At 43.6% G+C, this 12,760-nt stretch overlaps 1 protein-coding gene across 1 annotated transcript in view; it reads right to left on the bottom strand.

The window, feature by feature from the left end:
* Window positions 1-1,076: 1,076 nt before the first annotated feature.
* SLC2A12 (solute carrier family 2 member 12) overlaps window positions 1,077-12,760 on the bottom strand; it is a 30,335-nt gene continuing 18,651 nt past the window's right edge. The window contains exons 3-5 of the mRNA XM_066545744.1: window positions 5,158-5,280; window positions 2,858-2,990; window positions 1,077-1,365 (exon numbers count right to left, since the gene is read on the bottom strand). Of these exons, the coding sequence (XP_066401841.1) occupies window positions 1,269-1,365; window positions 2,858-2,990; window positions 5,158-5,280 (353 nt within the window). The 3' untranslated portion in view covers window positions 1,077-1,268. The remainder of the gene's footprint in view (window positions 1,366-2,857; window positions 2,991-5,157; window positions 5,281-12,760) is intronic.

The raw sequence follows: 12,760 nt of genomic DNA, 5'->3' as shown, positions 1-12,760 counted from the left end.
CTGCCATGTACCACACAATTCTCACTTTCTGAGCCCAAAAGCCAAGTGTGCCCTGTGTTAAGAAATAAAATTATTTTGGCATCAACTCTGGTACTTTCAGTTTCCAACTTTCCTGGAAATGAGGCCAAAGAAATCTTCTCTCCTCTTCTGTAAGGCCATTGTCAGTTTAGATTAATTTATTATGCAAATCATGGAATCAACAAGGTTAGAAATGAGCTCCAATATCATTGAGTTCAGTCTTTGACTAAACATCACCACGCCAACTAAACCACAGCACTAAGTGCCACATCCCGTCAATTCTTGAACACTTCCAGAGATGATGACTCCACCACCTCCCTGGGCAGCCCATTCCAATGCTTAACTGCCCTTTCAGTGAAAAAATTCTTCCAGATACCCAACCTGAGGCCATTTCCTCTCAACCTGTCACTGATTGCCTGGGAGAACAGGCCTACCCCCACTTGGTAACAATGTCTTTTTGGATAGTTGTAGAGAGTGATGCATTTAATGTCTCCCACATTAAACAATCTGACAATGTTTTCTAAGGAGTATTTCCTATGTCACTGAATCCTGGCCTTACTGAGAAAACGTATGTAAAATTTCTCTTACACGCTGACTGTACTCTGCATTACAAATAATTAAGTTCAGCTGAACAAGATCATTTTTCAAATCTTGTTAAATCTTATTAAATTAATCCTAAATTGATTTATAAAAGGTTTATACCAGTAGTTCTGCACTAATATAATCCTTTGGATTCCATAGTTGTCCATTTTTTGGACATAGCATTTTTTCCATAGCACTATTTTCCCTAACTTACCAACAGAGAGTTGTTCACTCTTTTCAGATCCATTTTTGCTAGCCTAAACTGACCTGTCTTTGGTAGGCTCCTCTGCTGAGACTCTTTCTTCTCCCTGGCACTCTGATTCTTCTTTGCACTTCTTCCAGACTGAACTGTCATTGAATATGACTAGGAGAATTGTGTGCAATATTCCAGTTTCCATTCACCTCCTGTATGCAAGAGGTAATCTCAGGGGATCTGAGGGATGCTGGTTTGAAACAGACAGAGTCCAGATTTCCAGTTAGTTGTAAACTATAACAACCTTTAATGCTGGCTGTAAAGTGCCACTGAAAGAAGTTCTACCAAGAAATAAAAGAGAGAATATCTTGTATATAATAACAATATCACATGTCCCATAAGAGTGCAAGCATCACAGGGCATTTTCCTTTTTTTAATCAGTCTTTTGGTGAAGGCTGCTTTGCTTGCCCAGCGTCTAGTAGAGCTGCTCTTTCTCTCTCTTGGCAAGTTCCACGGGCACCAGTTTCTCTCTGCGCTGGCTCACCCTGCACAAGGGCGTCCTCACGTATTTCCTGCAGAAGCACAAAACCCGCACGTGTTGGCCACTGCAGGCAGCCGGCAGCGCGCTCTCCTTGCGGGACACACCGAGGGCAGGGATGGGGGCCCGGCAGGACGGCAGAGCACACCCCAGAGAGCCACCCTAGCGCCCGGGGTGCCTCGGGATGGATACCCTGGAATGCCCCGGGATGGATGCCCGGGATACCCCGGGATGGATGCCCGGGATGCCCGGGATGGATGCCCGGGATACCCCGGGATGGATGCCCCGGGATGGATGCCCCGGGATGGATGCCCCGGGATGGATGCCCGGGATACCCCGGGATGGATGCCCCGGGATGGATGCCCCGGGATGGAAGCCCCGGGATGGATGTCCCGGGATGGAAGCCCCGGGATGGATGCCCCGGGATGGATGCCCCGGGATGGAAGCCGCGGCGGCTGCCGGCGCTGCCCCGCCTGCCCACGCGGGGGCGGCCCCGCCGCACGCTCCGCCCGCAGCGCCCGCGCAGCGCCGGCTCCCGCTCCCGCTCCGGCAAGATGGGTGCCTTTCCCTAAGAGGAGGGGAAGGGACAGCCCGAGGGCCAGCGGCAGCACAGTGGTTAGTCCGTAGCTAATTAGTCTATAAACAAGCTCCTTCATGCCTGGCTGAGTTGCAAATATTCTCCCGTAAGCTAAAAAGTACAAATACAGGATGATACTAAGTTGTTCACATATAATGAAGTGTCTAGACTCATAGGTTAGTTTAGGTCAAAAAAAGGCCTCTGAAATCATCAAGTCCAGCTGTTAACTGAACACTGCTCTCTTCACCATGGCACCATGTCCCCAAATACCAGTCTAGATAATTTTTGAACATCTCCAGGGGTGGAGATTCCACCACTTCCCAGGGAAGCCTCTTCCAACACCTTACCCACCCTTTCAGTAAAGATTTTTTTCCTAATATCCAATTTAAGCCTCCCCTGATGCAATTTGAAACTGTTTCTTCTTGTTCTGTCACTTGTTGCTTGGGAGAAGAGACTGACCCTCACCTGTCTACAGCATTTAGTAAAGACACAAGAAAAGCTCATCTACAACAGCTATCAAAATCCACATGGAGTCTTGAAGCGACATCTAGAACAAGCCAATCTGAAATACAGGATCTCTCCCTCCCATTTTCTGCATACAACCCAAAACACACAGTCCTAAATGCAAGATCAGAGTCACCCTCCCATCCAGGAATGCCAGACAGCAAAAGTGCTGGGGAGCCAGGCTTGGCTGCGTGTCCTCAAAGGGGTGCTCAAAACCCACCTTGCCTTTAGGGCCAGTCCTTCAGCACCAACAAAATGTTTGGCTGGCAGCTGAGATCAACATATGCGAGCTCAAGCCTTGAGAGAATCAGAATTTTCCTTTAGTTTCCCTTTTTTCCCCAATAGTTTCCTTTTTTTCAATAGTTTAATTTTTTTCCAATATGTGGCGCTGAAAGGCTTTGTCCCTCTGACACTTGGGGGATGCAGTCACATGCTTGGTACTTACTGTTTAGCTAGGTCCATGGATATTTGCTCCAAAGAGCATCCTTTTGTCTCTGGTATAAACATGATAACAAAAGCCAGTGATGCTAGACTCATTATTGTGTAAATGAAGCACACCCAGGACAAGCCAATGAGCTCTACAAAGGAAGAAAACATATCTTTTTTAATTTTCAAATACTGCAATTTTTCTTCCTGTTGCTGTGTTTTATAGGATACAGCCCCTGATGCACAGGAGAAGTTAGAAAGAAGCCAGGCTGCTATTCTCAGCTCACATATATTGAAAAAGAAGAGTGGCTTTGCTTTTTCTGATACTCCTTAAGAAAGAAAATTAACGCGTTCATATTGGTCCACTTAGCATGAACCTATTGTTTATTTTATTTGCAATCACTCTGCATGAAAACAGTGAGTAGCCATTGTTACTGGTTTGTGGGAAGGCAGTGGGGATCGTGAGTGCCTTGGATTTTTGCCTGGGTCTGGTTTTGGTGCACATTCTTTCTTGGAGTAATTCCAAGCATTTTTCACACTATTACAGTTGTCTCCAGCTAATCCTCGCCACCTGTCAGTGCCCAGCATTTCCACTGAGAGTCACGGGTGCTGTGCCAGAAAGTGATCCGAAAGTGAACTCTTAGTGGGGCCATCCAAGAACTGGTGGTCTTCTGAGCCTACAGTCCGGGGGCAGGTAGATCCTCAGGCCAAGGGATGCACTCTGCAGCCCCTGGGAAGTAGAGCGTGTGCTGCAGTCCCCTTACCCTTTTCCCTGCTAAGATAAACCTGGGCAGTTGAGACATTTGCCAGTTGTGTCATGAGCTGAAAATTGCAGCTGAAGCTTCTGATCCAGCTGATACCTCTGCATCAGCACCTATGTGCAGATGCTGCTGGCCACTGTGACCTCCACATGTATTCATCTGACAATAGAATTCCCAATCCTGCCTTTCTGCCATAGACGAGGAATGGATGTTTTCCTGTACTTACACTTTCATAAATCCAGATTAGACCCAGTTAAGCCAAGGGAGTTACTGGGGCTTTACAGTCTGTGAAACTGAGACCAGGATAACAGAGAGATGTACAGTAACAAGTAACGCTGCACGACAAGAGGGGACCTCCCGGTGAAACAGCTGACACTCAGCACCTGAGGTCTGCACCAGGTGGTTTTGGAGACATTTCCTTAGGAATAACTCAGGTCTGGTCCAAGGACTGAGCAAGTGCTGGCAGCCAGACTGCCTACAATATGCATTTTCTTGTTTGGTTTTGTCCAAAAGCTTGTGCAGTTCAGTGATGCAAACTAATGGGCAGTGAGTGGGAGTAACTGGATGGTTTCCTTTTGAAGAAGACTCTTGATCCAGTTAAAGTGAGAGTGTGAGCGCAGTGAACTTTACCTGTCCTATTTTTCCTAGTTTTAATCAAGATAGTACTCAGGATGGAGGATGTGGTTTTTTCTTTCTCTCTCTCTTGCTATTGTGTTTTTGTTTTTCTTTTTTGGAAAGAAAATGCAAGTGGGTGAAACCAATTTTAGTAATAGATCACACTCATTTTCAAATTTGTCTTGAAAAACATCTAACAGGGTGAAAACTGCGTTGATTTCTTGTGAGTTGATTGTCTGCCTCTGTCAGAGAGTAATGTAAACTTAAGGGAAAGCTGGAACTTCTACTCTCTTCTATATTTTGATTTTCAGCATGTATTTTTGTCACAATAAGACTGAAAACTAAAATTTGCAAAGCCTCATACAATATAAAATTAAAAAAATAAATTTGCTAATCAGTAAATATCAGCATTTAACCTTCCCCTTTGATTATCATCAAATTAGAAGTCATACATGGTAGTCTTCTACATTCTTACATTCAAATGTGAAAGACTTTAACCTCACAAAGACATTTTTTTCTAAAGAAAATTTTCTGAAAGCCGAGACATTCCTGTGAAAAGGAATGAATTAAATGGGATTGTGTTTAAAAAAAAGTCTGATCAGAAAAGCTGTGGTCTGATCTAGAACAGAACTCGCATTGATTTCAGAAGATGCAGGACTTAATCCTAAACATTATGTATTTTCAGCCTACCAAGGCAATGGTGTTTTTAAGACCCGAGTTTCCCAGCCTGTGGAGTGGATGTGCAAGGTCTGACAGCAGCACTGTGGGGCTGAAGTTACTGGCACAAAGATGTGGTGGGAATGGTGAAGTTACATCGACCCCTAAACAGAGACCTTGTCTCCTGGGCTTTCACAGCTGCAATCTTGGCAATGCTTTTGTATAAGAGAGACTTATTTTGCCCACTGGGAGAATATCAACTTGGAAGGACACAGAAAAATCTTACCAGTTACAGTCAAAAACGTCAAGGAGATGAGGAGGTTTATACCCCAGTTCATGCTAGATGTCAAAGCCATGGCCCGTCCTCTGATCCCACCAGGGAAAATCTCACTCAGGACCAACCAGGACACTGAAATACAAGGAAAGAAATGTTTCTTTGGAAGGATGACTCTCCTTGCTATAAGTCTAGGTAGTCCATGGATTCAGGTGAGGCCACCTGAAAGAATAAGTTGATTTTCAGGGGTTAGATTTGTGAGGACCCCCATTCTGCAGGCAGCACATGCAGCAATCAGCATCACCTGGGGTCACCATCCCTTCATCTCTGCCCAGTGGGTGCCTGAGCCAGTGACAGGTGGCACTGGACTGGGGAGGTGAGCTCTGACTGCACATCTGGGTATTAAAGCAAGTTCTGACTAAATAACTCTCGAGTGACATAACACTAATGGAAGTGGGGCAGCAAACCAAAGCAATCTTCAGCCTCAGAGGGGCACTGTGTGTTTATGCCACCTTATAAATCAACCTGCCACACTGAACTATGCTTGCTATTCCAGCTCTCTGCTGCACATAAATGAGATTGCTGAGGTATAAATGAAGAGAGAGGAACTGATTTTTGACTCCTTCATATCACGTCACACCACACCACAGGTGATGTAAATGCTGGTGCTGCTAGCTCCCAAAGCAAATTCAGACATGAAGAGCTGGCTCTGTAATCACCTTGATAGCAAGAGGGGAAAAAAAAAAAAAGACACATTTTTGTACTGTTCCTGATTATCAGAAAACAAATGAACAAGAACCCATACACAAACAAACCCAAAGCCCAGCTAAAAACCTGCTCCACCCTCTCCTTTTGTTGACAAGCAAGATGCATTAGCAAGAGGTTGCTGCATGGAGAGGCTCTGGGTTAGCAGGTGACTGGCACAAGAGCAGCAAGGTACACATGGCTGAGCTGTGTCTTCAGGCCCTTGGCCATTATAAATCACTCATCTGTGCTGTTATTTCTGCAAAATTACAGATAGGAGTCTACCCAGAACACTAGCACTGGGCAGTCTAAAAGATACATTCTAAAACCAAGCTCCTCTATGTCCAAGTGTGTTTCACTGGTAAAGGTAGGAAAAAAAAGGTTGTCCAGGAGGAAACTAAAAAAGCTGAAATGGGGAAAAAACCCCTGAGTTTAGAGTCAATAGAGCACATTTGAGCAAATTCTAGATTTCGTAGTACCATAGATTTGAATTTTTTTTTGTGGATTTGGCCCAGATTTTTATATTTCTTAAAGAAAAAGTTTTAAAAAGCTTCACTCCTGCCATGGGAGTGAACAGAAGAGTGATAATTTTTTTACAGAGAATCAAGACCACACTTCATAATGGCCTAACCCTGTTGGGCACAGTCAAGTGGCCCACTTGAGGACCTGAAAAGCAAAGCAGCAAGTAATCAAGAGGCAAAGGAGCCGTTCTGAGGTGTGCATTCACAGCCCCTACAGCTCATCTCCACAGGACAGCCTGCCAGCCAGCACACAAGCTCGGCCGCAAAAAGAGTTACACACCAAAAACTGGCAAAAGAGATATTTACTGTCACATTAGAATTAAAATAAAGATTGAAGGAATCCAAACCCACTTTCTGCAGGGCATAAACCAACCTCCAGGAACAAAGCAGTGCTCTGGGCACTGGAGGACAGCTCATGATGCAGCTAAAATGTGTGGCACTGCAGCAACTCTAATACCATGCAGTTTTCCAATGACAGACTGGCCCTTTCAGCCTAACTGATAATTTGTCTGGAGGTTTGAATGGTGTTGTTTTCCTGTTAAGAAACCAAAATACTTGAGGATCTGCATCAGCTGTAATAGTGGTTAGCTGCTTTTATTGCAACCACTTATTTAGTACTGACAGATGCCTCCAAAACACCAGGACTGTTCTTCAAGTCTGCTCATGGTAGCTACACCTGCTAGCATGTCCCTGACCTCTGCCTAGCTGGCAAGGAGCAGATAGGCTCATTCCCCAGGGAGAAAGAGCAGTGGTAGAAATCTGACACTACAGTCTGTTTACTCCTTTCCCCAAGCTGAAGCAGCAATAACCATCGATTCTTTGCTTTTAGCACCTCTCTGGGATTGTGTTTACTATTTGTACCTTTGCCAAAAAGCAGCAGCTGCTGTAGGTATGGCAGGGATGTGACTTGCTCTGGGAAGCCAGCAGCTAGGTTCAGGCTCCCATTCATAATGACTGCTCTTCCTTCTGTGCTGTGCACACAGCACTGCAGACATTTAACCTTCACACTCCCAAAGTCCCTGCCAAGCCACCCCTGTGCTCTGCCTTCACCAGCCTGAACAGTGGCATTCTACAGGGGAAATCAGCCTGTCCTTGAAAAGAGGATCCAAATACCACCCTCCACCCTCCAGCCCTCCATCTGCTGTGCAATCCAGCAGTATTCCCAAGGGATGCTGCGATAGCAATCACACTCTGTAGGTTTCAGTGTCCACTCCGGCCACCCCCAGCTGGTGGGAATGGATGGGAAAAGAGCTGGTGATCCCCAGGTGAGAGGTAGGTAAGAGATGAGGCTAAGCATGATTCTCTGTGCTCAATTCAACAACTGCAGGGCTTGTTGCTGCAGGCAGTAACTCACCTTTGCTGACCTGCAGTGTGTTGTGTGTTGACAGCAGTTAAGAAAAACTGTGCAGTTTAATGGTTCTTTATTATGGTACAATACAGAGAAAAGAACACACGCTGCAAATGCAGACAGAAATACTGCATTGGCTCAGAAAGCTTAACTGTTTCATTAAATATCACAGAAACTAGATGGCCTGATAGTCCATGCCCAAGTGGAAAGAGAAGAGGATTCAGATATAATATACAGCCCCATGACCAGGATGGTGACATCCACCTCTAAACAAAGTCACAGGGGCTGTGCAAGCAGGAAGCAGAATAGTAATGGAAGATTTCAGCTAGTCCCATTAAGACTGAATAAATCATGCATAATTGAGCACAGTGCTGGGAGTACATTTTACATACCAGAGATGATGGTTCTGTTAAGCACTTTGTTGGATATTTAATGAGAGAATAAAAGGCAAATTGTGCTTCAGTGCTGAGCCTGGGTAGTTCAAGATGCAACCATGACCAAGATGCTCTGTTACACTGGTTATAACATTCAATTTAATTTACACTGGTTTAACATTCAATATTCTTGTAGAAAGGGAAAAGCCAAGAGCCTACCACATTTTGTTTTGAAAGGAGAACAATATTAACATAAGCCTCCTTTCTATAAAGATCAGAGTAAGGCCTTCAGTGGTGCTCTGGAGAAAGTTTAAACTACATGGTTGAAGGCTTAAAATATACATACAAACAAATGAATGAGAAATAGCACAGATAAACTACTGAATGGAGAAAACTGTTAGAAATAGGAAAGTGCCTTTAGAAAAGGCATACATTGTGCCCAGACAAAGAAAACACAGTATGACTGCTGAAATGTTACTTGCAGTATCATCATCAGGCAGCCAAGTGTTTTGAGTGTGCTGGCTGAGAGGATGAGAGGCCAGGGACGGAGGCAGTGACATCCCAGGATTAAAGAAACATTCCACTGGGATGCAGGAAGGGATCACTCTGCTAGACTGTACCGAGCTCCTAGCTGGAGCTAGGATAAAGCTGACTAATATCAGCTGGAAAGGGGGATGGACAGTGTCTTCTAAAAAGAGTCCTAAGGAAAACCATGTCATTTTGAAAGAGTTAAGGAACACGGGGTAAGACACAAATGAGACACTGTGCTTTTCCGTCTCAAAGAGCTTTGGTGAAGTGTTTGGGATAGAAGAGCAGTGAGCTTAGTCACATCCTAAAAGATACAAACTAAGAGATTCTGAGTGAAATTACCAGATACAGCAGTTAGGTGAGGCAGAAGGATATGCTTTTTCACACAATGTGTATTTCAGCCCTGGAACTCACTATCACAAGATACTTCCAATGTGAAAAGTATTGGTCAGTTAAATCATTAAATGCTGGGTGTCAAACATTATTTCTCCACATGTGTGAAAAAAAGATCCATCCAGAACTATTGTTCACAATAGTAAAAATAATTCCTCAGTATTTTTCTTGAAGTTTTCTAAACTACAGATAGGCAGAAGGCTAACTGTGCATGCTGCATGGGCCTCTTCTTCTGCATTGTCTCTCAGCACTTGTTATTGGCCGGAGGTTTTATGGTTGGAGGCAGGGTAAGACACTGATTAAGTGGACTTTTTGTTTGAGCCAACATGGCCAAACTAATGAACTTTATACCTGGGCTGTAAGCAAAGAAACATCTCAAACTTCATGTGACGTCTTCCTTCCTTACTTCCTTATTTCCTTACTTCCTTACTTTACTGCTATGAAGTAAATAAATTTTTAAAAGAGAAAATAACATACATCAGAGAAGCAGAAAAATCTGAGAATAACTGAGAAATACTGTGAGCTTGAGGGTGCTCAACATTCAAGTGAGGCACATGAATGAAAAACGTCCTTGTTTTGACCTTTTCCTGCCAGGAGGTAGAAGTAAATTGGAAGCTGCTCAGCAGCTCTTATTAGTGAAATACTAGATTCCCTTGGTATTAATTTGTTGCTTGGCAATTTTTTTCCAGTACCTGCATTGAGTGAGATCAAATTCTTTATGGTGAGATTCAGAAAATGGCCATTGCAATACCTGAAAGAATTCAGGTTTCTCAGGTATAAACTCTGGAAAGTGATTAATTGGACTTACAGCTTAGGAGGGAAGTGGGCAGAAGTACTTTAGATTTTGAAAAGGAGGACTGGGTTGTTAACAAAACAAGGTCCAAGCAAAGATAAGGAAGATATGAAGTAACACAGACAGACCATCTAAGAGTGTGTAACAAATGATCAGAGCTAGGGAAGGATGCAAACAAGTCACTGCAAAGCTGCCATGAGATGGCGGGACTTGGCTAATGACTGGCTTTGCCAAGACCAGAGTTTTATTCCAGGCTTATTAAACCCAACAGGTTTTTCATTTTCCTGGCTTCTGGCTTTGCTGGGTATTACCAGAAAGAGCCAGGTGGCAAACCACTTCCCACTAAAGGCCAGGTTCAGCTGATCTTGATTTCAAAGGGCACGTTGTGCCATCAAGGGGGATGGCCGGAGCCTTCAGAGTGGGTGCTGGTGGTGAGGTATGTGCCTGTGAGGACACTGGGACAGAGCTGGGCTCGGGGGACACATGTGCTGCTGTCACACACCAGCACTGTCCCAGCACGGCTCCAAGTACCCACATAATGTAACTCTGGAAAAGGCTTTCACAGAAGATCCAGTGGAAGTCATCTGGGGGTCTGGCAAAAGTGAGGGATGCTTAAACTGGAAAAAGGAGAGTGTAGGAGGGAATTGGTCCTTTTCCAAAGCAGATAAAGGAGATATGACACACAAAAGGTGGACTTTCACTCTGCCCCACAGTTTTGTAGATGATTGTGACTGGTGTTAAAAATCTCTGACTTTGCTTAACAAGAGACATCTTTCTTTCTGCCTCTGCCCCATAATATGAAACTGAAGTGGCTGCTCAAAATTAGTAACTGGCAAACATAGAGCAAATGTGCAGCTGTATTGCTTTGGAGATCTGTAAGCTGCCAGCAGAGAGCCAGCCTGACAGGGTCAAGTCCTACCTTGTATGTGCCCATCAAAAGGAGTGGAATTACTGTATTGCTGTGAGATGGGGAGTCAGGAGAAGCCTCAGCTTATCTTACACCTCTGGCTGCATCCTGATCTCTGCAGATGAAGGCTATAAATATAAATATGTACTTTATTAATACTATGGCTGCCAAGGTGTTTCTCTCCAAGCAACAGACTACTGGTTACAAGATACCCGATGCCACTGATGATCCAGAAGGAGCTGACGTGGTGTGTGGCAAATCTAAATTCTTTTTCTTTTCTTCTGGTACACCACAATTCTATTTCTATTGGCTAACCCTTTAGGCTGACTCCTTGGAGTAACATTATTAGGACAAGTGGGATTTAATCCTTTTTTTCCCTGAGGCTGTATCAGAGTGCATAAAAATCGTTGCCCAGTGTTTGTGCTATTTGCATCACTATCTAATAGACAGGTTGAGCACTCCCATGTGTTTTTTTAAGGAGCCTTGTGGTGGACCACTGAAATCACTCATGCCTCCTCCAGTTTATTATAGAGCAGCAGGAAGGGTTTGAAGGAAGATAGTGATTCCAAAGCATTACCTCCATCATCTGTGCTCTGGGCCACTTGAGAAGGAGGGCAGTGAGATGCAATTCACATCTGATTTTCTTAGCTATCCTTCCTCCCTTAACCTTCTCAACAGTGGTGCTGCTTTTTAATGATTTTTTTTGTTTGTTTTACTATTCAAATTTTCATCTCCATGAACTTGAAGGAAATGGATCATATGGGCTTTCCTTTTAAATGCAAGGTGTTCAATATATTCTTAAAAATGTTTGCAGTGGTCCTCAATTACTGTCCATTTTCATCTGGAAAAAATAGTCACAAATGAGATTTTAGAGGTGATTACTGGGCAAAAAGTGTTAGATATATAAGGATCTAGAAATGGTAGAATTCTCTTAGTTAATGTGATTTGTAGACTATCCTGCCCAAGAAAAGTGCTCAGCAGAAAATCTATCAGTAGAATTGTCCTGTTTCAGCTGGTAGAGAATCCCTTTGCTTCTGAGTAGCTGGTACAGTGCTGTGTTTTGGATTTGGTATGAGAACAATGTTGATAACACACTGATGTTTTAGTGTGCTGCTGAGTAGTGCTTTACCCTAAATGAAAGACTTTTCAGTTTCCTATGCCCAGTTTTCCATTCCCAGTGAGTAGGCACCCAAGAATGTGGGAGGGAGCATGGCCAGGACAGTTGAAAGGAACTGGCCAAAGGAATATTCTATACCATATATAGAATATATATTCTATTCTAGAGCATCATGCCCAGATTATAAACTGGGAAGAGTTGGCTGGGAACCACTGATCACTGCTCAGGAAAAGTCTGGTCATCAGTCAGTGGGAGGTGAGCAATTGTGTTGTGCATCATTTGTTTCTCTTGGTTTTCATTCCTCTCCCTCTCTGCCTCTTCCCTTTTCATCATAGTCATTGCTATTATTGTTATAATCATTATTATAATTAGAATTATTCTTTTTGTTTGTTTATTTCAATTATTAAACTGCTCTTAACTCATGAGGTTTAACTTGTTTTTCTCCAATTCTCCTCCCTAGTGGGCAAGGGGCAGGGGAAAGTGTGAACCACCAGCTGTGAGGTACTTAGCTACCAGCTGAAGTTAAAAAAGAAGAATGTATCATAGCCTTGCTGTTGGCAGATATGGTAATAGTGTGTACCTCTTTTCAGGTATCCTAAGAAAAGTTGTTTTGAACTGATGTGTGAGATGACAATTCTGTTTGCAACTGGATACCACAGTCACCTTTTCTCTCATCCTTTGTTATGCAGACACTCAAATTCTCCCATCAAGACAGAACCACGTGCAGAGTGGCAGAAAAGAAAAGAAAAAGAGAGAAAAAGGAAAAATTTTTAAAAGCTTTCAAGGGAGAATATGCTTACTATAATAAAACACATACTGCCATCCAAAAAAAGGCCTTTTAATTAAAACCTGAAATATGTATTCCTGTTTGTGGGTGTTTATTTGTTCAG

Source organism: Molothrus aeneus, chromosome 3, assembly GCF_037042795.1.
Source record: "Molothrus aeneus isolate 106 chromosome 3, BPBGC_Maene_1.0, whole genome shotgun sequence".
Classification (NCBI taxonomy): domain Eukaryota; kingdom Metazoa; phylum Chordata; class Aves; order Passeriformes; family Icteridae; genus Molothrus; species Molothrus aeneus.
This window is presented reverse-complemented; position numbering and strand designations above follow the sequence as displayed.